This window comes from Rhineura floridana, chromosome 9, assembly GCF_030035675.1.
Source record: "Rhineura floridana isolate rRhiFlo1 chromosome 9, rRhiFlo1.hap2, whole genome shotgun sequence".
Taxonomy (NCBI): Eukaryota; Metazoa; Chordata; class Lepidosauria; order Squamata; family Rhineuridae; genus Rhineura; species Rhineura floridana.
The window spans coordinates 100,578,759-100,605,864 of NC_084488.1; the positions used below are offsets into that span (position 1 = coordinate 100,578,759).

Sequence of the window (27,106 nt, forward strand, 5' to 3'; positions counted from 1 at the left end):
AATTTAGCATTTGCTATCATGTCAGTGAAAATGTGCATAGTGGTTTTAGCATCTGTTGCAGGTCACAGAGATATTAAGTCCCTTTTCCTAGAGGCCGGGCTAATTTTGTAATGGATGAATGCAGTTTTTCCAGATAAGGAAGCTACAGAGACAGCATCCTTATCTAATGATTCTGATTTTCTTTCCAGGTTTATTAAGCTAAATGTCACTTCCTTTGGCAATTCCGTTTGGCGCTGGTGGGATTGGAGTGGGGGGAATGTCCCTTTTATTAGGATAAAACATTGTTGCATTGTTTAGTTGAGCTTGTGTGGTCTCCACATGGCTATCCCACAAATATAAACCCAGGAGATTGGGGATGGAGAAAAATAATTCAAAGAAGTAAACAAGGTAATACAGAGCAAAGTTGCACAGTGCTTACTTTCATTCTCCCTCCATGGTTTTTGCAAATCATCCTTTCCAAAAATAAATCCCAAACCACACATCAACCTTTAACCCCTCTTTCTGTGAGAGAGCATTGAACACTATGAGCGCTGAGAAATACGAAGCTCCTGGGGCTAATATTACGGCATCTGTGTATTTGACTTCCTTCACTGAGAGATGCTCTTTCCATCTATCACTGAAGAGTAAGAGTAAGAAGACCAGGCATTTGATACCTGCCTAAAGCAAAGGCAAAGGCAAACCTGGCAGCAGGATGGGAGCAGGGAAACAGCAGGGAAAGAACTGCTGTCCAGTCTGTGCTTGGAAAGAGAATCTTGTTTCTCAATTTTTTGCATCTCGCAGCTGAACTATAGCTGTGTTACCTAGAGTTTGTGCTAGGGGTGGTCTTGGGGTCTTTGTCTTTTTTGTTTTGCTCATCAGCTATGGGAAAGTGTTTGGTTTTGATCTTATTGCTGTATCTTCTATGCAATTCCATTTTCTAATGAATTACTATGACTAACAGAGCAAAGTGCTAGCCATTGCATTTCTTTGTATTGCTGTACAGTGGAAGTGTAGTTTACTAGTTCAGAGTGTGCCTCTGTCCCTTTTCTTCCCTTTTTTTCTTCTACCCTCTGTTTGTAAATGCCTGCATTTATTATGTCAGCCTGACATGTACAAAGTGTAAGAAAGAATTTTTAAACAGGTTATAAATTATATTTATAAGCAAGTGAAAAAAAAATCCCATGTGTGTCCTTTCATTTAGTTACCAGAGAAAGCATATTCTGCTGCCTTTGTCTGCAGGAATTTCTCTTCCACACACAAAACTGTGCCTCAGCCTCCTTTCCAGCCTAAGGCTACCTTCAGACTGGCACTATCGTGGCAATGGAATTCAATCACACGTGAGTCGGGGAGGAAAGTTCCTTTATACATTGAAGCTCTAAAGAGCCATTGGCCTAGTTCAGCCTTTCCCAACTAGTGGGCCACCAGATGTTGTTGGACCACAATTCCCAACTTTCCTGACCATTGGCAATGCTGGCTGAGGCTGATGGGAGTTGTGGTCCAACAACATCTGGTGGCCCACTAGTTGGGAATGGCTGGCCTAGTTCCATAAACCCAAGTACTCTTGTAGTTTACAAGCAGCAGTACTTCCTGTGTAACAGGGTAAAGCACAGGGCTTATGAAGTGGCATAAGAATCCACTGTTCAAGGGGGGGTGTTAAATCCTACTGATCATGCTTTAGGCATTCCAAGCATTGCCCCACGCAGGGAGACATGGGATGTTTTCAGCCATGGTCAACTGGTGCTAAAAAAAAAAATCTTCCACTCCAAAGATGGTTGCTGGGTAAGGGCATAAATGGTGTCAAAAGTCAACAAAGAGTGGGCTTTTCTCGCTAAATGAATAAAGCCCCAAACACATCATTTCTAAGTATTCGGGATCCTGCCCCCCCCTTCAAATATTGAAAGGAAAAGAACCAATGAACCAGACCAAAATTAAAACTCAAATAATCATTCAGCTAAGCAAAACTTTGAGGAATAAGCCTGAAGTGTTCCCAGCTATGAAAGTTTCAGGCAAATGTAAGTAACACGCTGAGTGGCACAATGATGCCCAAGTCTCTTAAAGGCACATACAATATTTTACATAACATGTCAGTGGTTATACAAAGGAAGAAATGCAATAAAAGGCACACTTTTCTGCAAATGTGGCTGCCAACACAGTTCTTTTGACCTCCTTCCCCTGAAACTTGTTTGCAACTCAGAACATAAACAAGATCTGATTAAAGCTGGGGCAAAAATGACCAGCTGATTTAGACAGTAATGACTAAAGAAAGCCTTAGGCACTCTTTTTCCAAAAATGTGCTATTAAAAATTCTATTTTTATAAAACATTCAGTTCATAATCCTGCGCTGACTTACACATGAATAGATTACCATTGGGATGCAGAACATAGATGAAAAAGTCACACGTTAAAAAAAAAGCGAGTTGTGTCAACTTATTTTACACACACACACCCTTCCTGATCCCACTAGAGAATTAGACATTTGATTATCAGTCAGGTCAGCCCTCTGGAATCCCAAACAACACAGATTCTTTTGAACTCCTTAGAAATCTTTTTGCAACTTGAAAGACACCTGCTTTTTTATGCATTCAAATGTGTTGCTTTGTTCTGTTTAAATCAAAGGAGTATAAATCGGAGTTAAAAGTAATTGTTTTGCTATGCTGATCTGCAGCTGGCATCCTTATTATAGCATTACAAAACTTCAATTTTTCACTTGGCTCCATTTAAATGCAGTAAAACACTGGAACATGTGGCCTATTAGATGCAATGGAGGTACAGCCCCTATGGGATAGAATGTGGCTCACACCATACCTTTACAGCACATTTAAAGCACATGGTATTCCCCAGAGAATCCTGGGAACTGTAGTTTGCCTCACACAGCTACAATTCCCAACACCCTTAACAAGCTACACCTCCCAGGATTCTTTGAGAGGAGCCATGTCCTTTAATGTATGGTGTGGATGTGATTACTGCCAAGTTCCTATAAAATTGGGGTGGGGGGTGGAAGTTTATCAAGGTAGCAATGGCAGTGTGCTGGAGATGAAACTGCTTTCTGGCATCTGAACTGATTCCGTTTACTCTCATACACCATCTGCAGGAATCAAATGGACCTCTATGTTTTAATATGACAGAACAGAACAGCTCAACCTGGCAGGCCACAAGGGATGGCTGGTGAGTTACTGTGGACTTGGTGGGCCACACATTGGGCAGGACTGTGATTGATATATTATCCTGCCTATCACAGTGGGATCTTGCATTAATATTCGAGCAGGTCATGATTTGGACCAGGATGATCTACAACAGAATCTAGTGCTACTTTCAGCATTGAACTCTTGACCTTCAGAAGTGGTGATAATAGCGAACAGCATTCTTCCAATCAGTGCAGTGTCCTCATCTTTCAGTAGCTGGCCATCCCCACAAACAGGATGAGGAAGGATGAAGAGGCCCAACCCCTCCTGGTGGGTTTTGGACAACATTTTGGATTACAAAACCCATCAGCCACAACCAGCAATGCAAATGGTCAAGGGTGATGGGAGAGTTGTAGTCTGCAGCATCTGAGACTCAGAGGTGACATGTTGGCCATCCTTGTCAAATAATGTGGCTTTTAAGCAATATCACCTTTTCTTTTGTAGAGAAAGTTGTTGTGGCTCAGCTGCCTCAGATGGGATTACAAGGGGACAGCTAATGCACACACATTCATAGGTTTGCAGACCTGCACACACTATATGACATTACATGGTTTCAAAGTGGGGCACAGCCCTAAAATTTACTACCATTCCTAAGCTACAGAAACCTGTAATGGCAACAGCATTACCAGCAGAGCATGGTTTAGAAATGAGGACCTCCTTTACAATAACTTCTCATAAGGAGCAGCTTTTCCACGTGTGTCTAAATTCCATAGCCACCATTCTGCCTTACCCTATATTTTCCTGCTGTACTTCATGAAAGGGCTGATGTTCAAAACTGGTGTCCCATTATGTCCAAAGGCACCATTGAAAGCTCACAATGGACTACATTATAGATTACATTCTGACATTGATCTATATGAGGAACTTTCTCCCTCAATGCAATGGTGTTTGTACATGAAAATCAATGGAAGGATGCAGCCAATTTGAATGCAGATAAACCAATAAGCTGTTGTCTCTGGAGGCTGTATGTGTGTGTTAATTTGGACAGTGTGCAAGGGTGAAGTGAGTATGCAAAGATAAGGTTGGTACACAGTGAAAATCCAGTGTCAACCTCAAAAGAAATTGGGATAAGTACCTACTAACCTCTCTTACAGGGTTGTTGCCAGTGTTGATAAATGTAGATTATCACCATGGGGAACTACCATAGCACAGTGGTAGACTATGTGCTTGGCGTGTAGATGTCCCCCTAGCTTAATCCATGATAGCACCATCTGAAAGGATCGCCCCAGGAAGTGATATAAAACACCCACTGCCTGAGACTCTGGAGAGCTGCTGCCATTGAGTAGACAATACTGGGATAAATGGACAAATCATCTGACCTGGTATAAAGCAGCTTTCTTTGAGACAATGTTTGTAAAGTCACAGAAATGTATGATGATGATGATGACGACAACACTCTAAGTAAATGTGATAAATAGGACTGGCATCCATTTTTCCCTCTAACTAACAAGCTGTGTGACTTCAAAAGATGCATAACTGGCAAAAATGCAGCCAGTGAAGGATTTCTCATCATTGCATCTCCAGGAAAAGCCACATATGCTTTGGAAAGAAAAAGGCATCACCCTCAGGATGAATATTCCTCCCATCCCAGCACAGACACACAAGATTAAAAGTGGCTACAGCAGCAGAAGCATTGAAAAAGTCTGGGAAACTAGATCTCACTGCTTTGAGGGTTGCCTATGTTGATTTGGCATCAAAATAGTTTTGATGTTTTTCTTTGGCATCTTAGGCACTGTTTTGTCCACTGAGTAGACTGTGCTCCCATAAATCAGAAACGAAGCTCACAGGTTGTGGTCAAAGCACCAAGGGGACTGGCAGGATTAAATGCAATTGCAATAAAATATAGATGTAGAGGTTTGTGGGAAGCAGCAATCAATTAAAGATACACACATAAAAGATCCACTTAGAACCCAGTTTGAAATACATAAAACTCTAGTGTTATAACCTAATGCTAGCTTAACCCTGGCTTTCTCCTGTTTTGCACATTGGACTAAAACCAAACCATCCTACATGGGCCTAAACACAGTGTCTCCTTGCCAAGTTCTTTTATTTAGTTAGATGTCAAGTCTGTTCGTTCTAGTTAGGCTAGATTGACAAAATTGTGGAAAGGAACCAGGTAAGTCAGAGATCCCTTACTTGCCAACTAGTTGCCACACAGAGCAAGTTGGGAAGTATTAAAAGTGCTCCCAAAAGGTGCCATTCCAGTGGCCACTACGCTGTGCAGTGTTGATTATAGAAGGGCATATAACTCATGGAGTGAGCACCCTGCAGCATTGGTACCAGAAATGGCTCAGCTGGCTAGAGTCTGTGGCACCCTGGCCAAGAAACCTATAGCCCTGATCATGCCATAGAAAAGGGGTGGGAGACTTTTTTGGCCTGAGGGCCGCATTCCCTCATGGACAACATTCTGGGGGGCCACATGACAGTGGTGGGTGGGGTCAGACGCAAAAGGTAGGTGGAGCAAAGGATACAGTTCTTCCCTTTGTACAGTAGGTTACATTCCAATCACACAAATCAGAGATTTCACCTTCTATTCACCCACCCATGCATCTCTCCACCCAGTCCAAGGACATATTCCAGCAGGCAGATGCACTTGAGGATGGGGTGTGGCCTGGGAAGGGGGCATGGCCTGAGGACCCCAAGAACAGGCCTAGAGGACCAAATTTGATCCCCAAGCCTGAGGTTTCCCCATTCTCAAGAAGGGGACCTTGTGAGTCTGGAGATGTTGTTGGGACTCTACCTGCCATCAGCCCCAGCCAGCATTGCAAATGGTCAGAAATGATGGGAGCTGTAGTCCACCATCATCTGGGAGACCACAAGTTTCCATGCCTGCCACAGAATTAGGCCTACACACTTGCCTCTCCTGACCTGGCTCAGTAGACTAGAGGTAAAACCACTGTACTTCTTGGTACTTATTAAACCTGGCAAAAGTATTTGTGCAGTGTTCTGTCTGCTTGCTAAATGAGGGCAATTTTAATAAGGAATGTAGAGTCTGACATAGCCAACACACCTGGGGGTGCCAAATAATGCTGGGAATTTCAAACAAGCTAAACTATTTAAAAAGAAATTGTATTTTTTTAAAACAGGGCACTGAAAACATTTAGGGAATGTGAAGACAGACATATACCATTTTGAACAATTGCAACACAGGCTTGTTTTTACAATTACAGTATTTACAGACTGAATAAGGCACTGGTTCTCAAAAAAGAACACAAATCAGTATCAAGAAAAAATTACATTGTCAATCATTCTTCAAAAGAAATAGCTTGTGTTGTGCCAGCAAAGGGCTAACAGTTGCCAGATTATTGTTCTCCTTGAACTCTTCTCTTCCCAATATCACTGCCATTAAGATAACCTCATTAACTACACATTTTAGTACATCTTTCCCTGAAAAGTTCTCCTTTTAAAATTCTGTTAGAAGTTATTTCTCCCTCGACTAGTGTTTATATTGAACTATTAACTCTGACAGATATTTGAAGGCCTCAGATACGGCGAATTCTGAGAATAATGACCAACAAAGACATCATTTTTTAAGGTTCACAGCTCAATTCACTACTGGAACAGGACAATTACCACTTGGCAATCTTCGTGAATAACTATGTGGTAAAAATCAAATATTAGTGCTAAAACCAATTTGCAACATTGGCTAGGGATGTGTTCTGTCATCTTGAACAGCTACATTGCAGAATTTGATTTTAGAAGGGCTAACATAAGAGATGGGGGGGGGGAATGGCCCTTCAAGTCTCGTAGTAAAACTGAAGCCAACAAAAATGTTATTATGCCCTTTTTCATTCCAGTGCTAATGTTTCCTTTTTTCATATTCCACTGTCACTATGAATTGTCAGCAACATGTTTTCATAAATAAATGTTTCATTTAGTGCTTTATCATCTGTAATATTTTACTCTTATTCCACATAATGGAGTTTTTCTAATTCCCAACTGAAATACATATACTCTCTGAGACAAACACATTTATATATATATATATATACATATATATAAACCTGAACTTCTGAACAGATTTTTATACTAGGCTTATGAAAACTGGCATCTTAAAATCCCTTCAAGAACCATAAAAGAACAGCTTTGCATTTTGAAATTATTTGGAAATTCAGAAACTCAAAAATACTAAGACCTTTTTATTGAGGCATAGTGAAAGAATCCTCTTCATGTCTTCTGTGGAGTCAACCTCAAGTTAAAAAAGGCCTAAAACATAAGATAGGGTTCTAAAAGTAAAGAAAAGGAGGAAATTTTATTTTAATATACTGTAGCTTCTCCTTTTGTTGGAAAAATAGTACATGTTAAGACACTGAGCTGAATAATGGGAACTGCCTTGGTCCATATGTTGCTGTTCAGCTTGTAGTGATGTAATATGACTGGTTTCCTGCAATCTTAAATTAGCCTCACTGCACATTCATACTCTCCCTCTTTCCCCTTGTTAAATCACTTTTGGGAACGGTAGTAGTATCACAAACGTAAGCTGTGAACTGGGCAAATGCTTCACCACAGACTGAGCTGCACACATAACCTATCTAACCACATTTTTGTCACACTATCAGGATCCTATGACTTGGCTGCAAATATTGTATGAGAGAAAATATCCAGCTTTCCTCACAGGGATCTGATTTACATGATCTCCTCAGGCTACACCATCTTTAAATTTGCCACGATTAGCAGATCTTGTTATTTTGATAATTGTCAAATGCAAGAAAAACTTCCCAAAATATAAATGGGGATGCACATTGCAGAGGACGGGACATGGCAATATAGACTTGTACCCATCGTGTGATTTTTAATTTACCTCAGAGCAGGGATGGGGAACCTATGGTCCTCCAGATATTGCTGAATTACATTTCCCATCATATCTGACCATTGTCTATACTTACTGGGGTTTATGGGAGTTATAGCCTAACAACATCTGATTGGGCCACAGCTTCCCCATTCCTCCCTCAGAACATTTAATAATTCGTTTATTTTTATTTAAGCAACTCTTGTTATTTCCATTGGGCTTCATCTAACTAGTGCCTTTGCACAAGAGCATGGGTGTTTAATCCAATGGGAGGTTCCAATCTACTTATGGAAGAGGCCATTTTGCTAATTCCCTGCCTTGTCTGCAGCCCCCAGCACCCCAAAAAACTGTTCTGGAGGACTCTTAACCTTCCAGAACATTGGGTGGTGGTGCTGGGGGATGCAGGGAAGAGAGGGAACATGCAAAAATACACCCCTTCTCTATCAGTGGACACCTCCATTGGGGAAACAGCACTAGGAAGGCCAATTGGATTCTGCCCATTGCGTTCTATTTCTGTTGGGAAACCCCAGCTTCAACAAATTCCTATTGTCAGGTTGTGCTAGTGGGTATCAGGGCAACTTCATCGATTCAAATGAAAGTGCAGTTGGTTACAGCAACATCATGGGTTAGAATATGGCCTTCAATATTAAACTGAGTTTATATATTATACACAGTAATTTTTTTGAGATGGTATGTGAAGGGAGAACCTGTGGACTCTCATTTATAATACAGTGAGAGTTTAAATGGGCTTTCCCCCCTTCTTGGTCCCAGCCATGTCATAAACTCTTTAGTGCTATGCATTCTCAACTCCCATTAGCTAATCACCAGTCAAGGCAGAGGTGATTTGTGATGCCAGCTGTCAAGACACAAGGCACCCAAGAGAAAGAAGAGGACAGCTTTGGAAGAAACCAGGTTTGTGCATGATTGACTCTGCTTTGGAACAGAAATGTTCATGTAAAAACAACTAATGGCTTCAAAGTCAAATTGCTTTCAGAATAAATTACCCCAAATCAATGAGAATCACCCATGCTTACTGAATGCAGTAGTAAGCCTATTCAAGTTTTGAAGTATGTGGAGGGTTTACTACCAGAGGGATCAACGGCAGAAATTCTTTCGTATTAACCAAAACTGTCCTCTTAGGCTGCAGTCTTAAGGTGGTGGTGGTGATAGGGAGAAACCAAAGGCGGCTGAGCCATCTTATCCCAAACCTTACAGGTATGGCAGAAGTGAGGGAGGAGGAACACTCTTTTACAACTTTTTTCAAATTTAAAAAACAACGCTTTTCTGATTCCAAGGGAAGGAATCAGAGGAAGAATTTTAGATTAGCTCCTGAGTGGATCTGTATCTCTGCTCAGTTTCTGTGTGTCTCAAAGTGGCTGAGATGGCTTTGGATTCTTCAGTTCCAAGCTGTTTCATGGTCCTTTCCTGGAACATCCCCAGCCACCCCCAGCATGCTCCCTTTTTGGCCTAACAAGGTCAGAACTCCAACAGCAGTTCAGCCAGGGTGTTGGTGGTTTCCGTGGTGGCAGGGAGATGGGCTCCCACTTGCCAACACATTCTCTGGCCTCTGGGGCACTCTTCTTAAATTTTTATGTCTTAAACATTTACATCTACGAGGGTATATATCTCTCCATTGGTATTTCTCTCTCAGGTTCATGACTTTAAACTATTAGTCAATCTCCTCCAGCTGCAATATTTTGCACCAAATTATTAACTGCACACAGTATGCTCTTTCCACATTGTTTTAAAGTTCTTACATATATGAACCTTGCAGAGAGGGAAGCCTGATTGTTCTATCTGTGGAATCTAGCCTATTTTAATGAAGAGGGAGCAGTGTTATTTCAGCTTACAATGACTACTGACCCCATTGCTCTGAGAATCCAAAGGTGCACAGTGCCCTCTAGGGGCACAAACACTCAGCTCTTCAAATCTACAATTAATTTTCAAAGGTGAGAAACAACCCAGTACCACACAGCTTCATGGTCAAAATTCTATTGAGAGTTACAGAGTTTTGTCTAAAAATTCTCTATGAAGGATATATGTGTGCAACAAAAATTTCTAATTTTAGCTGCAATGCATATTTTGTTAGCTGTGACGCTACAAATTATATATATATTACCCCATTTATAGTTCTATTATTTTTAAATGTATTGCTTTAAAACAACAACAATGTAGTAGCTCTAAGGCTCCATCTACACTATACATTTAAACCAGTATGATGCCACTTTAAATAGTTACAGCCTGTTTAAACAATCCCAGGAACTGCAGTTTGTTAAGGTGCTGAGAGTTTTTAGGAAACCCCTGTCCCCCTTACAGAGCTACAGTTCCCAGAGTACCCTGGCAAGAGGACTGTTAAACCACTCTGAGAACTGTAGCTCTGTGGGGGGAATAGGGGTCTCCTAACAACTGTCGGGACCTTTAACAAACTACAGTTCCTTTGGGGGAAACCATGGCTGTTTAAAGTGGTGTAATACTTAAATGTATAGTGTAGATGAGGCCTGAGAAAGCACAAATTCAGGAGATCCAGGGAAGATTCTAGAGGAAGGACAGAACTGAAAGTGCCCATGTGGTGCACATACACCTGTTTTGGATGCACATGAAACTTTGTCAAATTTTGGAGGGCCTGGCAACTGTCTTTTTGGGAAACAGAAGAGCCCCAAAACTCCTTGTGTGTACACAAAACCTAACAATTCTCTCTAGCTGAGCTTAAAACATTAATAAAAACAAAAACATTGTCTTGATGCTTTGACCAGAATTGCAGAGGGGAAAAACTGAGGATTCAATACTTCACCGGTTGTTTTTTTTTAAGTAATAATAAAAAGAAAATGTTCTGCTCCCTTGGCTCTGTGGGACTTCTTCAAATTTGGGCAACAGCAGAATGAATCATCTAGCCAAATAATCCAATGCATAAAACTCTCTTCACAAACTTTCTCAATTTCTTCTCTACAGTAAAGGAAATTATATTTTTAAAGTTCACATAAAATAAGCCCTCTTTTTCAAAACAATGCTCACCTTCATGGATTTAAAGTTTTCTGAAAGATAGTTTTCTTTTACCCTTCCATTATAACTTACCATTTCCAGATACATCTCAAATACAGGTCAATATTCTTCATTTTCTTAATTATCTTAAGGAAAAAGGGTTGTAAATGCAACTTGGACAGAGGCTCCATTGATCAGGGACTTTGCTGGTAAATTAAAAGTTAGTAAGTGTAATTCCATATTTTACCAAACTCTAATTCACATTAATTTCAAAATTATTGTTTTGAGTGTAAAAAGCCAGGAAAAACCCCACAAATAATAGAATGCACAATTCTCCAGGAGCATCCCTATTAAATCAGGGATGGAGAAAATGTACCCCCCCCAGATGTTGTTCAACTCCAACTCCCATGAGCCCCAGCCAGTATTGTCCTTCCTTCAGGGATGATGGGAATTGTAGTCAAACATCGGGAGGGCCACAAGTTTCCCATTCCCACATTAAATGAATGATTATGCTGGCTGGAGCGGAGGGAAGCTGTAGTCCAAAACATCTGGAGGGCACGAGGTTGAGGAAGACTGCCCTAAGGCTTGTATTCACTGAAATTAATGACTATGTTAGGACCATTAATTTAATTGGGTCTATTTTGAGTAAAACCCAATGGCTTTGGACAGAGCCTACTGTTTCTGGAAAATGCCCCAAATCATAAATTATAGGTGGGGAACCTGCAGCTTTCTGGATGTTGCTGAACTTCAACTTCCATCATCCCTCACCTTTGACTATCCTGGCTGTGGCTGTTGGGAGTTGGAGTCCAACAAAATCCAGAAGGCCACAGGTTCCTCACCGCTGCCGTTAATGGCAAAAGGAGCTCGGTATTATTTGAGTTGGTTTGTTTTGACCTTTCTTCCTTGTTTTTTCACATTTCAGGTTCCTTAAGGAAATCCCTTTAACCTGAAATGGGAGGGCTTATGTAAGGGATACTCAGGGAGAATTGTGCCTTTTGTGTGCAAGGAACAGTTTGGCAGGAGTTTAAGTGATTTCCACCAGGAATGCAGCCTTCATATCAGATGCCAAAAATCAAACATGCCCAGATGATAACTTATATTTCTATTCTTTTTTCCTATCATTTCACAACATAGTGGGTTGTCTTGGAGTGCAACAGTCTTTTCTATCAACAGGAAATAATAGCCACTTTTATTCTTCAGATGCAACTTTGTTTCACTCTTCCCCCTTCAGAGCAACAATATAATTCTTTTCTTGTACTTTGTATTTGCAAAGGCTCATTTTTATGAAAATTAAACAGTCCAAATAATAATAATAATAGGGGCTTTCATAGAAAGCAGCATGCACAATCTTGAAGCAGTTATCGATTCTGTTTCTCCCACCACTTCCAAAAGAGGCCAAAGGTCTTCTCATCTGGTAGCAGAGGAGCCAAATGTGCTTGATTGAGCCACGTGTCCTCCTGGAAAGGTTTTTGCACCAGTGTGCAGTGTGCGTTCAAGGTTTATATTTGTGAAGGATTTGCAATTCCTCTTCCTGTCTCTTTGAAACATAAAGGAAAGTCCATTTTTCTGAGCTTAAGCAAAGAGGTGCCTTTTGTCAGCTGAATCAGAGTTTAATGTCCTGTGACTCTGACATTTTGGCAAGTGTTTTCTTTACACGCAGAGCTGTGAGCCGAGAAGCGGGGTTGTGAGCCCAGCACTCTGTCATGAGTTTGCCCATTTGTCTTAGGCACTACAGAAAGAAACATAGATAGATATATTACTCAATGGTCTCATGTTGGCTGAAAGTCAAGCTTGCACTTGAAAGACATATTAAAAACACAAAATTAAGGTTTATTTAACTGAGAACTCATACTGAGTCTGGAATGCTGGCCCCTTGTACTGTCAACACTCACAGACCCTACGTAAAGGAGGGCCATGCACAATCACACCGTCCCAAGGCACACTCCAGCTTGCTGCACATCCACTTGTTGGAATGGACAAGTACATGCATGTATAACTTCTGCTTGTTGTGCAGTAGTCAAAGCAACAAGAGCCTTGTCAGAAAGAAAAAAGTTGGTAACTTAGTACAGATGAGCTGCTCTCTTACTTGAGGTTGTGCTGCTCCACACTGCTCAACTTTGCCCATTTTGAAGTCTCACCGTCACTCCCCCCCCCCAAAAAAACCCCACATAAGGGCCTTACCTAAGGCCACTAAGGTGAAGTCCTGTTATTGGTGCAACTTTGGAGCCATTTCCATGAGACACAGTTCATCACTGCTCCAGTAGATCAAAATAAAGGAACTGAGCAGAGCTAACGACAGGGGAAGGTACTATCACTTGCCCCATCCATCTGGTTCCTCCATTGAGAAGTTCTTAGAGCTAAGTGCAGGCACCTGCACCAGAAGGAAGTAGCTTCCACACAATTAAAATAATCGGGGTCTAAATACAGAATGAACCAGGCTTTACATATAACTAGTCGGGATACAAGAAGAGCCCTGCTATAGCAGAGGAAAAGCAGATGGTGAGGAGAAGCCAGGGAGGCATCCTCTCAGCGTGCAGGCAGTCTGACTGGCAAGTGAGCCAATCAGACCGGAAGTGCCATCGTGGAGAGAGAGCACTGAGGATGCGGCACTGCTGAGCCCTACACACTCAAGGTAAAGGTGGGGCAAGAGATACATCAGGTGTGGGTCCCAGCCACCGAGAAAGGAAAGGGAAAACAGGAGCTGGCAAACCAACACACATGAAAGGAAGCAGGAGTGAAAGAGGTGGCAGCAGAGAGAGTGAGGATGGATGGAAGGCCATGAGCCTGGTGTGAAGGAGAGAGTACAGATGAGATAGTGAGAGCGGGTGGACTGGACTGGAGGACAGAAAGGGAGAGTGAATGTGTGAGTGGAACAAGTGGAGGAGAAGGAGGAGGAACAAGCAGAGAATCAGGTAGTAAACAGGCAAAACCCAGGGAAAATAATGAGACTGGAATAAGACACTGGCTAAAGCAGGAATAAAGGAAAGGAGCATCACCTGGGGTGAATAAAAGGGGATGGCAAGCTTTACCAAAGAGGGAGGAAACAGATAAAGGAGGAAAGAGATTTGTAATGTGGTCTAGTGGTTAAGGTATTGGACTAGGACCTGGGAGACAAGGGTTCGAATCCCCACACAGCCATGAAGCTCACTGGGTGACCTTAGACCAGTCACTGCCCTCAGCCTCATGAAAACCCTATTCATAGGGTTGCCATAAGTCGGAATCGACTTGAAGGCAGTACAGGGCAGCATACCTCAGTGGCAGGAGTATAAGTAAACATAGCTAAGCGTGTTTACCTACTGACGAGAAGAGCCCTCACCATGCAAGAGACACACTGGTGCTCTGAAGGCACTTGGGACCCACAAGGAATTAAGGCAGAAATCCTCACACTGATCTAGTCCAGCATCCTGTTTCCCACAGTGGCCCACTAGAGGCCTCCGCAGGTAGGATTCCAGCACTCTCCTACTGCTATTCAGCGGCATACTGACTCATGGAGAGAGATTTTAAAGCTGGCTTGAATGGCTATAAACAACCAGCAGCCTGCATTACAAAGAACAAACACACACCCCTCCAGGTTTTTCTCCTTTCCACACCACTAATGAAGGGAAGAGAGCCATGCATGTATAGCCAGCTCAGCAGCATTTCAGGTAGCCTGAGATGTGTGACTTCACCGTCATGCAATTTTAAATTCTGGGTGGAGGAAGTGTCCAAAATACCAAATTTTCTCAATCTGCGTTGGTATATCATTCTTTTCTCATTCTGTTTTTTTAAAAAAACATTCCCCTCTGCAGCCCTCCCCTAAACACTCAAGATTGTTTACAACTCTTGCCATTTAAGTCTTTTTTAAATCTAATTGCAGAATACTTAAGCTCACCGTCATGCAATTTTAAATTCTGGGTGGAGGAAGTGTCCAAAATACCAAATTTTCTCAATCTGCGTTGGTATATCATTCTTTTCTCATTCTGTTTTTTTAAAAAAACATTCCCCTCTGCAGCCCTCCCCTAAACACTCAAGATTGTTTACAACTCTTGCCATTTAAGTCTTTTTTAAATCTAATTGCAGAATACTTAAGCTCACCGTCATGCAATTTTAAATTCTGGGTGGAGGAAGTGTCCAAAATACCAAATTTTCTCAATCTGCGTTGGTATATCATTCTTTTCTCATTCTGTTTTTTTAAAAAAACATTCCCCTCTGCAGCCCTCCCCTAAACACTCAAGATTGTTTACAACTCTTGCCATTTAAGTCTTTTTTAAATCTAATTGCAGAATACTTAAGCTCACCGTCATGCAATTTTAAATTCTGGGTGGAGGAAGTGTCCAAAATACCAAATTTTCTCAATCTGCGTTGGTATATCATTCTTTTCTCATTCTGTTTTTTTAAAAAAACATTCCCCTCTGCAGCCCTCCCCTAAACACTCAAGATTGTTTACAACTCTTGCCATTTAAGTCTTTTTTAAATCTAATTGCAGAATACTTAAGCGAAGAGTGCTATTCCCAAATCACAGCTGTCTCCTATAATAATAGCATTACACTGTACCACTTAACAAGATTAATGATCTCTGCATAGCATCACCATAACTGTCGGCAGATTTGTCTGCGGTACATCAATTACTGGTCTACTGATTCCAAAACACAATTTTACTTCATTATAAATTCTCTATGGAAAGTGTTCAGGCAACTTCCTCCCTCCCCTTAAGAAAAATACCAGTACAGCTTTGAAAAGCAATTTCCTATATTAATTGACAAAAAGTGGGTATGAGAGACGAAGACTAACACATGCGCTTTCAAGACCCCTCCCCCTCAAAGATTTTTGCAGACACTAGTAGCCTATTGCTTGGGCTTGTAAAATACCATATAAAATATTTTTGCTGGGCTTTTATACACTACATTGTAGTGTGCTGGCATTCCACCAGCTCTTCAACAGTCACCTATTTAGATGAGCATGTCCCTGATCTGAGCCTACTGTTTTAATTGTTTAAATTAGAAGCTTGGCAATTCATCAGTATATAAACTAAATAATATAATGATAATGACATCAGGAGTGGTGAACCTGTGTCCTTCCAGATGCTGCTATACGACAATTCCCATAATACAGCCTTTCCCATCGTAATTCCCATCTTTCCTGACCATTGGCAATGCTGGCTGAGGCTGATGGGAGTTGTAGTCCAACAACATCTGGTGGCCCACTAGTTGGGAAAGGCTGCCATAATACAAGGGATGTGGAACAGGATCCGGCTAGTCAAATCCTGAGCTCCTCCATCCCTCCGCCCCCATGGGCTACTTTGACAGGAAGATGGAGCTTCTCACTTGCCAATCACCTGATGTCACCATGGCATCAGGTTATTTAAATTCAAAGGAAATAATTATTTCCTTTCTTCCTTTGCATGTGTGATTTGAATTCAAGAATTATCAAAGTGAAATTCTCATGGGTGGGGCACAGGGTTTTTGATACATGCACCTTACTTTTGAGGTGGCCAAGGAGTGTGTTGCCCTTTCTTTCATTCTTCAAATCCTCTCACCAATGACCTGCACTTCACAGCCTTCCTGGGTGCCCATGCTTCAGTTAAAGCCCAGGGGAAGAAATCATGATGTAAGTCTTCCTAAGGGGCCTTTTTCAGATCAGGAAACAACAGGCAGCCAGGGAGATTGCAGAGAGCTGCAGGAACATTGACTGGAAAGAAAAACACAAGCCACCAAACCACTCTCAGGCACCTCAAAACATTGCACCCACCATAGTTCTCAAGAAATTCTGAAGTGCTCTGAGCATGGCAGAAAAATGGAAGGTTCTTTCACAGAGGACAAAAACTTTTGAGAAACTGAGGAACAGACTTCAGCACAGCTGTGCTCCATATGCAATCCCATGCTCTCTTTAGATCAAGCTAGACCACGTTTTCTACAATCTAGTGCCCTTCAGATGTTGATGGACTGTAACATCCATCACAACTGATTATTGGCCATGCTGGCTGGTGATGATGGGAGTCATAGTCCAACAACATCTGTTGGCTCTATCTAGAACAGCCTTTCCTAACCTTTGGGTCCCCAGATGTTGCTGGACTACAACTCCTATCTGCCCCAGCCAGAATGGTCCAGCAACATCTGGGAACCAAAAGGTTGGGAAAGGCTGATCTAGAAGGTTACTGACAGGTCCTGAGAACAAATTAACATGTAAAAGAATGAGTTGTATACCCTGAGTGTGAGCCATAACTAGAGCTTGGAAAAGTTACTTTTTTGAACTGCAACTCCCATCAGCCCAATCCAGTGGCCATGCTGGCTAGGGCTGATGGGAGTTGTAGTTCAAAAAAAGTAACTTTTCCAAGCTCTGGCCATAACACATCCACAGAGCCTCTCTCACGAGGAAAAGGTATTTAGTGGAAGTTACTCCATCCAATAGCCTCTTGCAAATTGTGACAATCTTTGAGGTGGTGTATAAAGCAAAGAGCTGATGCACATTTAATATATTTAATGTGCGTTTAAAACATTTTAGTACTCTCACTAAGAAACTGTAGTTATAGATTAATATTTTGACATTTTTATCTGCTTTTTAATGATGCAGATTATAAATACTGGTCCTGGAGTATTTACTTCCTACATCAATAAAATGAAATCAATCAAAACTCTAACAGCCAAATTAGATGTAACATTTGTCTCATGCATCTATGTGGGGTGGAAAATTTTCTGTTTCGTAAGTTCATTAATAACAATGTACGGATGCCAACTGCAAATACAATATTAGGCAAACTTGGCAGCTTCAAGGTTTTCAGCTTTGTTTACTAAATACAATAAAATAAACATACAAATTAGATAAATTTCTAGGGCATCAGAAACTACTTTAATGCAGACTGAAAATTTCCTGAGGCAAATCACCCTAGGCAAATTAACCTAATTTGAACAGCAACAAAATTCCAGAAAGCCCACATCAATGGTTATGTGGTTTAGGCTTGCATGATTTTTATTTCTTTTATCAAATAGCTGGTGCGGATGGGGATCAGCACTATGGCACAGGGGTCGGGATGTATGTGACAGGCATGGCGGGGAGGACTGTGATAGCAGCATCCACCAACTATTTCTGCCAACTTTATCTGTACTGCCTGGTTTGCAACGGTTTTTAGTGCCACTTCTCCATGTGGTTTGGTACCCAGGAACGGAAAGGAATGCATGGAGAAAAACACACACCTCAAAACAGGCCAGCTTGCATGTGTGAGCTGCTCCTTGAATTTCATCTGCAAACTATTTTTAGCTTTCATTACATTATTGTGGAAGGTAATAACCTCAGGAACCCAAAACACATGTCAGTCACAGGCTCACATCTGGGTAACAGGTAACCTCCGTGTTTTCAAAAATGAGGAATAGCCACTGCTTCTTTGTCCCAGAATCCTAGGTGATGCCCAACATCTTGCAAACACTTGCTCAGTCTGCTGTCTCTGTCTTGGAACTGAGCCTAAAAGTTGACCTTGTGGGTATAACATTGACTAATTTTAAAACTTTTTGGGTTTCCCTCCCCACCTTCTGCTTCAACATCTTTCCTGATGAAGAGTTCTGAATCACTCAAAAGCTTGCCACTATTACGTTACACATTGGTTGGCCCTAATAAAGGAAGTGTCCAACTGGAGGGTTTCCCTCCCCCTTATGGACCAACATGGCTCTCCAAGGCTTCTCAAAACATTCCATTGTACATTGATGAAACAGCAATCAATATTTTCAAAAGTGTTTAGCAATGACTTGACTGAAGACAAAACATATTCCATCTGTAAAGGCAGCATCCTATAATATCATACCTTTTCCCTCCTTAAATGGCCTGATTCAGTTTTGACAAAACTAGGCTGAAGGGGGAACAATTCCCTGCCCAGCTTTGAAAGTGCTGTATCCTTACCTCATCACTGCTCCACCTGTTGGGAAATGAGGGCCGTAATTTCTTGAGACATACTATTTCCCTCATGTCTTCATAGGAGGGGTCACTGGGCACAAGGTCATGGTATGGAAGCTGATATTCTTCAACTATACCTGGAAAACGTACCATATCCCAGTTGTGTTAGTTATTGTAACATGTGGCTTTAAGAAATCTGTCAGAAATCCAAATGAAGAAGTGCATATTGGATGAAGCCCAGTGGAATGTGGTAGTGCGAAGCAGCCAAATGAGTGCTGAATCCATTTTAGCACAAAGTTCCACATACATTTCTACCACAAGGCAACTGAAAAATGCCCTCAAAAGCAAGTACCTTGAGATGTCACAGAATTGCCCCACAAATGTTCAACTGGCTTAAAACTCAGGCTACCTGTAGGTATCTTTCCCAACAATTTCTAGTGCTTAATTTATAAAACTCAAAAGCAGGCTGGAATTACACATGCTCGAGGGCACTTTCCTAATTACATTTTCCTAATGCTCATGGTTTAGTCTTGTCATTGAAAACCTTAATGACCTTAGTCTGTCCTCAGTTTCTCTGCTGTCAAGGTGCTGACAATAAAAACTAACTTTCTTCTTGAAGTACCTTGAGACTAGCAGATGAAATCTCTTTATTGTCATTCTTAGACAGATAACAGAAAGCTTTGCAAACAGTTACACAGCAAACAGCCACAGGAGATCTAGTGCAGGAAAATGAAAGAATGTGGAGGACCTGGGTTTAAAAGTGCCAATCTTCCCAGATCTGAAATTAATTTGATACAAACAGCATCACTCCACCCCCCTACAGTCCTCCTAATGCTACCTAACACCTGCTAATGCTGATCTTTCCACACTTAAATGTACGTGATGTCCTTTTTAATAATCATGGTACCTAAGCAAAATCAACCCCCTATTTTTCTACATAAACAACAGGAGCACTCCTATTTTTAACAGGAATGTTCATAACTCTGGAAGTGCCTACAAATGAGCTCCAAATTCCCATTACAATTATGAAACATTGTGTCTTTAAAAAAGACTATTAAAACAGAGAATAAATCTTTGCAGCTAAATGAGGACTTATAGGAACGGAAAAATAAGTCCCAGCAGAAGGAAATGGGAATAAATATGTTCAGTGCTACCAATTCTTTAAAATAGATGGTTGTATCTATTTTAGCACAGAAGTAGAGACATGTACCAGCGTGTAAGGTATTTACCTCCTGAAACACATCTCCTTGCTATTTCCCAAAGGATGAGCCCAAAGCTGTACATATCAGCCATGATATATGACTGGAAGTGATTCCGATTCAAGCTTTCATCCAGGACCTCAGGAGGCATGTAGCGCTTTGTACCTACTCTGGTGTTTGCAGGTATATCCACCTCATTTGTATCACTGAAAGATAAAAAAGTAGAGGGGTGTTGAAATACGCTGAGTTCGATATGAAGAGGGTTGTTGGGGGAGTGGAGATCCTAAAATTAAATCCATCTATGAGCAAAGTTAAAGAAAATCTTAATAGAAATTATTCTTAGAGAAAGCTTTTTAACTGTTAACCAAGAACTCTTAAAAAAAATCACAGCCTGGGGATATATTCAGCATTCAAATGCATACCGACAACAGTGATAAAATTCAGCAGGGGCTGCTGGTAACATCTGTGAGATTTAATTAGCATAAAGGTTAGACTCTGATGCCAAGGATAACAATCAAGTTTTCCTTAAAGGCTATTTTCTTAGAAGAATAGTGCGCGTGTGTATGTGTTTGTTTGTTTATTAGGTTCATTTTAGAAAATCCCAAATCGATTAACAGAGGCTTTTGTCCAGGGATAGCTAAGCCTTTTGCAGCCTGAGGGCTGCACTGATGGTCAGCCAGCCAGCTACCCCTCTGAAGGCCACATGCAACTGGCAAGGACAGTGTGTATACACATGTGTAAGCACACAGACTGCAGAAACAGCACACATCCACAGACTATGTACACTCACCACACATGCACATCCACCACACACAGAACACACCCAAACAGCATGCACACATGGAGTTACACACTCACACACCAGCAGATACTGTCTCTCATATAGACACACACACAATCAGCATTTCCAGCCCTCCCCGCACCAGCACTGGGGTGAAGATGGCTGGGAGCACTGCAGATCATTCTGCACAATGCAGTGCTGGGTGAGTGCAGGTGCAAATGCTGCCCTTTACTCTTAAAGAGTAGGCAGAAGTCGTTATCTCCCATCTTAGTGCTCTGGAGCTTAGTACTAAGATGAGATCCTGTCAAAGGAGCAAACAGAGGGATTTTATCTCCTGATGAGCTCAGAAGCTACAGGGGCGGCAGGCCACTCACAGTTATTTGGCAGGCCAGATGTGGCCCGTGGGCTCTGCCTTAGTCATTAAGTAAACCAAAAAAACGGGGCACTGAAATTAACTCTCTTGAGAGATGGACCTATACAGAAGAGACTTTATGTTCCTTAAGAACACAGGGAGAGCCCTGCTGGGTCAGCCCGAAGGCCTGTCTAGTCCAGCATTCTGTTGTCATGGGAAGCTCACAAGCAAGGCATGAGTGCAACATCACCCTCCAGCAAACTGGTATTCAGAGGCATATTGCTTCTGGTGCTGGAGATACTATATACTGTAGCTATCATTACTAGTAGCCATTGATAGCCTCATCCTCCATGAGCTAGAGGGAGCCCCAGCTGACAAAGCGTCAAGGCGAGTTAAGCAGCAGAGCGAGTTCGGCAGCAGGGCGAGGAGGCCAGGGCCCCCTACTCTGCCCGTCTGTTCCCTGACCTCAACTAAACCGCAGTCTCCAACCCATTGACGTAATAAACCTTAAACAAAACTATGCAGGTAAGAAGCCAGCAGGGGTGTGGGGGCTTTCCAGTGTTTTGCACCGCCTGCAGCATGTACGACTATCTGCCTGTTGGACAGAAGTCGTGGGTGTGCTCTCGGTGCAATGAGCTCCTGGCTCTCCGGGAACGACTTCATTTCCTTGAGGCCAAGGTGGCGGACCTGGAAAAGCTGAGAGAGGCAGAGAGGTGTGTGGAGGAGGCCTTCAGGGACGTTATAGCTGTGTCCCACTCCAACGATGATACCTCTCCTGCTATCATGGAGAACGATGGTCTCGGGGAAGGAGAGCATCCAGCTGAGGAAGAGGGAAACGATCCCCTAGAAGGGACCCATTCCTTGGGGGATGAGCAGCTATTCTCTCGGGCCGAGGATATATCTCCAGGGGGTGGAGGGATCCTTGTAGTGGGTGATTCGATCATTAGGAACATAGACAGTGGGGTGTCTGATGGGCGTGTAGACCGCAAGGTGTTTTGCCTGCCTGGTGCAAAGGTTGCGGATATCGCCCGTTGTTTAGATAGTTTGGTAGACAGTGCTGGGAAGGAGTCAGTGGTCGTGGTGCACGTTGGCACCAACGACATGGGGAAATGCAGCCGTGAGGTCCTGGAAGCAAAATTTAGGTTGCTAGGTAGGATGCTGAAAGCCAGGACCTCCAAGGTGGCTTTCTCTGAAATGCTACCGGTTCAGGACCAGCCAGGCAGGTGGAAGGGTTTGGATTTGTTAGGCACTGGGGAACATTTTGGGACAAGCCGGGCCTGTACAAAAGGGACGGGCTCCACTTGAACCAGAATGGAACCAGACTGCTGGCACTTAAAATTAAAAAGGTAGCAGAGCAGCTTTTAAACTGACTGAGGGGGGAAACCCGACAGGAGCTGAGAAAGGTCCGGTTCGGAATAAACCTCCCCCCTGGGATAAAAACCAAAGAAATGATGAAATTTTAAAAGGGGTAGGCCTAGAAGTAGGCATTGTGAGAGCAGGGGCACAGGATATAAATTCAGAAGAGCAAAATTACCACAGGCCTAACCACAAGTGCCAAAGACACTTGAAGAGAGACACTGCTTACAAGTGCCTGTACGCTAATGCTAGGAGCCTGCAAACCAAGATGGGAGAACTGGAGTGCTTGGTCTTAGAGGAGAGCATTGATATAGTGAGCATAACGGAGACCTGGTGGAATGGAGAAAACCAGTGGGATACGGTTATCCCTGGATATAAACTATATCGGAAGGACAGGGAAGGACGTATTGGTGGCGGAGTCGCTCTATACGTGAAAGAAGGCATTGAATCCAGCAAGCTCGAAACCCCAAAAGAGGCAGACTCCTCCACAGAATTGTTGTGGGTGGTGATACCATGCCCCAGGAGGGACTTAATACTGGGAACGATCTATCGTCCCCCTGATCAAAATGCTCAGGGAGACCTTGAGATGAGATATGAAATTGAGGAAGCATCCAAACTAGGAAATGTGGTAGTAATGGGTGACTTCAACTACCCGGACATAGACTGGCCGCATATGTGTTCCAGTCATGACAAAGAAGTTTCTAGATATTCTAAATGACTATTCCCTAGACCAGTTGGTCATGGAACCGACCAGAAGGACGGCAACCCTGGACTTAATCCTCAGTTGGGACCGGGACCTGGTGCGAGATGTAAGTGTTGTTGAACCGATTGGGAGCAGTGACCACAGTGCTATTAAATTAAACATACATGTAACTGGCCAATTGCCAAGAAAATCCAACACGGTCACATTTGACTTCAAAAGAGGAAACTTCACAAAAATGAGGGGATTGGTAAAAAGAAAGCTGAAAAACAAAGTCCAGAGGGTCACATCACTCGAAAATGCTTGGAAGTTGTTTAAAAACACTATATTAGAAGCTCAACTGGAGTGCATACCGCAGATCAGAAAAGGTACCGCCAGGGCCAAGAAGATGCCAGCATGGTTAACAAGCAAAGTCAAGGAAGCTCTTAGAGGCAAAAAGTCTTCCTTCAGAAAATGGAAGTCTTGTCCGAATGAAGAAAATAAAAAAGAACACAAACTCTGGCAAAAGAAATGCAAGAAGACAATAAGGGATGCTAAAAAAGAATTTGAGGAGCACATTGCTAAGAACATAAAAACCAACAACAAAAAATTCTATAAATACATTCAAAGCAGGAGACCATCTAGGGAGACAACTGGACCCTTGGATGATAAGGGAGTCAAAGGTGTACTAAAGAACGATAAGGAGATTGCAGAGAAGCTAAATGAATTCTTTGCATCTGTCTTCACAGTGGAAGATATAGGGCAGATCCCTGAACCTGAACTAACATTTGCAGGAAGGGATTCTGAGGAACTGAGACAAATAGTGGTAACGAGAGAGGAAGTTCTAAGCTTAATGGACAATATAAAAACTGACAAATCACCGGGCCCGGATGGCATCCACCCAAGAGTTCTCAAAGAACTCAAATGTGAAATTGCTGATCTGCTAACTAAAATATGTAATTTGTCCCTTGGGTCCTCCGTGCCTGAGGACTGGAAAATGGCAAATGTAACGCCAATCTTCAAAAAGGGATCCAGGGGGGATCCTGGAAATTACAGGCCAGTTAGCTTAACTTCTGTCCCTGGAAAAGTGGTAGAAAGTATTATTAAAGCTAGATGAACTAAGCACATAGAAGAACAAGCCTTGCTGAAGCAGAGCCAGCATGGCTTCTGCAAGGGAAAGTCCTGTCTCAGTAACCTATTAGAATTCTTTGAGAGTGTCAACAAGCATATAGATAGAGGTGATCCAGTGGACATAGTGTACTTAGACTTTCAAAAAGCGTTTGACAAGGTACCTCACCAAAGGCTTCTGAGGAAGCTTAGCAGTCATGGAATAAGAGAGGTCCTCTTGTGGATAAGGAATTGGTTAAGAAGCAGAAAGCAGAGAGTAGGAATAAACGGACAGTTCTCCCAATCGAGGGCTGTAGAAAGTGAAGTCCCTCAAGGATCGGTATTGGGACCTGTACTTTTCAACTTGTTCATTAATGACCTAGAATTAGGAGTGAGCAGTGAAGTGGCCAAGTTTGCTGACGACACTAAATTGTTCAGGGTTGTTAAAACAAAAAGGAATTGCGAAGAGCTCCAAAAAGACCTCTCCAAACTGAGTGAATGGGCGAAAAAATGGCAAATGCAATTCAATATAAACAAGTGTAAAATTATGCATATTGGAGCAAAAAATCTGAATTTCACATATACGCTCATGGGGTCTGAACTGGCGGTGACCGACCAGGAGAGAGACCTCGGGGTTGTAGTGGACAGCACGATGAAAATGTCGACCCAGTGTGCGGCAGCTGTGAAAAAGGCAAATTCCATGCTAGCGATAATTAGGAAAGGTATTGAAAATAAAACAGCCGATATCATAATGCCGTTGTATAAATCTATGGTGCGGCCGCATTTGGAATACTGTGTACAGTTCTGGTCGCCTCATCTCAAAAAGGATATTCTAGAGTTGGAAAAGGTTCAGAAGAGGGCAACCAGAATGATCAAGGGGATGGAGCGACTCCCTTACGAGGAAAGGTTGCAGCATTTGGGGCTTTTTAGTTTAGAGAAAAGGCGGGTCAGAGGAGACATGATAGAAGTGTATAAAATTATGCATGGCATTGAGAAAGTGGATAGAGAAAAGTTCTTCTCCCTCTCTCATAATACTAGAACTCGTGGACATTCAAAGAAGCTGAATGTTGGAAGATTCAGGACAGACAAAAGGAAGTACTTCTTTACTCAGCGCATAGTTAAACTATGGAATTTGCTCCCACAAGATGCAGTAATGGCCACCAGCTTGGATGGCTTTAAAAGAAGATTAGACAAATTCATGGAGGACAGGGCTATCAATGGCTACGAGCCATGATGGCTGTGCTCTGCCACCCTAGTCAGAGGCAGCATGCTTCTGAAAACCAGTTGCCGGAAGCCTCAGGAGGGGAGAGTGTTCTTGCACTCGGGTCCTGCTTGCGGGCTTCCCCCAGGCACCTGGTTGGCCACTGTGAGAACAGGATGCTGGACTAGATGGGCCACTGGCCTGATCCAGCAGGCTCTTCTTATGTTCTTATGCATTTATCTAAATCTGTCCAGGTTGATGGTGATCATGCCATCTTGTGCTAGTGACTTCCACAGTTTAATTATTCACTATGTGAATAATTCACAGGTTCAGAGGAGGGCAACAAGGATGATGAGGAGACTGGAAACAACGTCCTATGAGGAGAGACTGAAAGAACTGGGCATGTTTAGCCTGGAGAAGGGAAGACTGAGGGAAGACATGATAGCACTCTTCAAGTACATGAAAGGTTGCCACACAGAGGAGGGCCAGGATCTCTTCTTGATCGTCCCAGAGTGCAGGACATGGAATAATGGGCTCAAGTTGCAGAAAGCCAGATTTCGACTGGACATCAGGAAAAACTTCCTAACTGTTAGAGCCATACCACAATGGAAACAATTACCTAGAGAAGTAGTGGGCTCTCCGACACTGGAGGCATTCAAGAGGCAGCTGGACAGCCATCTGTCAGGAATGCTTTGATTTGGATCCCTGCATTGAGCAGGGGCTTGGACTCAATGGCCTTATAGGCCCCTTCCAACTCTACTATTCTATGATTCTATACTTCCTTTTGTCTGTCCTCAGTTTTCCAAATTCAGCTTCACTGGGATGACCCTGAGTTCTAGTATTATGGGAGAGGAAGAAAAACTTCTCTACCCGCTTTTTAATACACTTCCATCATGTCCCCTTTACTTGAGTTCCCCCCCCCACTAAATCACCCAAACCCTTCAACCTCTCATCTTATGGGATTTGTTCCAGCCCTTTGTCCATTTTGGTTGCCCTTGACACCACATTCCTTACATGAGCCTTAACTGAAAATCTCAAGGTCTCCCTCATTCATACTGCTCTATTTGTATATAATTGTATCTGATCCAGCTGCATCAGCTTCTAGGGCTGAAATGCAAAGGGCTGTGTTAGCCAAGTCCAAGGGCTTGCATCTCCCCAGCAGACCACAATTCTGTATCACTCCAGGGATCAGCAATCAACCATTTGACTCCCCCATGAAATTAATTGGATTTGAACATGTGCACAGACCATTACTCAAAAAATCTTGGGTTTCCCCCCCAAATGTTTTACTTGAACACTGTAGCAGCCCAATTCTACCCTGATGCCAGTCCTCTCCAATCCTCCCTGCCAGTTCTTCCCCATTCCCCAAGGAAGGGGAAAAATCCTTAGTTTAAGGAGCAGGGGATGAAGAGGCTCTGAAAAGAAGGAGAGGAGGGTGCAAAGTGTCAGGTGAAGTCAGCTAATATGTGCCTTGCCAGCCCCATGATCTCCACCTGCATATGGTAGAGGCAGGTCAGGGGTGCACAGGAACATAGGGTGTTGCCTTATGCGATGTCAGACTATTGGTCCATCTAGCTAAATATTGTCAACACTGACTGGCAGCAGCTCTCCAGAGTTTCAGTCACGAATCTCTCTCAGCCTT

General features: G+C 42.6%; 1 protein-coding gene across 9 annotated transcripts in view; it reads right to left on the reverse strand.

Moving 5' to 3' along the window:
- Positions 1–6,133: 6,133 nt before the first annotated feature.
- BMPR1B (bone morphogenetic protein receptor type 1B) overlaps positions 6,134–27,106 on the reverse strand; it is a 338,903-nt gene continuing 317,930 nt past the window's right edge. For all 9 annotated transcript variants that reach the window (XM_061582991.1, XM_061582986.1, XM_061582990.1 and 6 more), the window contains 3 exons: positions 20,019–20,194; positions 18,796–18,926; positions 6,134–12,658 (listed from right to left, as the gene is read on the reverse strand). In XM_061582991.1, coding sequence (XP_061438975.1) covers positions 12,533–12,658; positions 18,796–18,926; positions 20,019–20,194 — 433 coding nt within the window. In that variant the 3' untranslated portion in view covers positions 6,134–12,532. The remainder of the gene's footprint in view (positions 12,659–18,795; positions 18,927–20,018; positions 20,195–27,106) is intronic.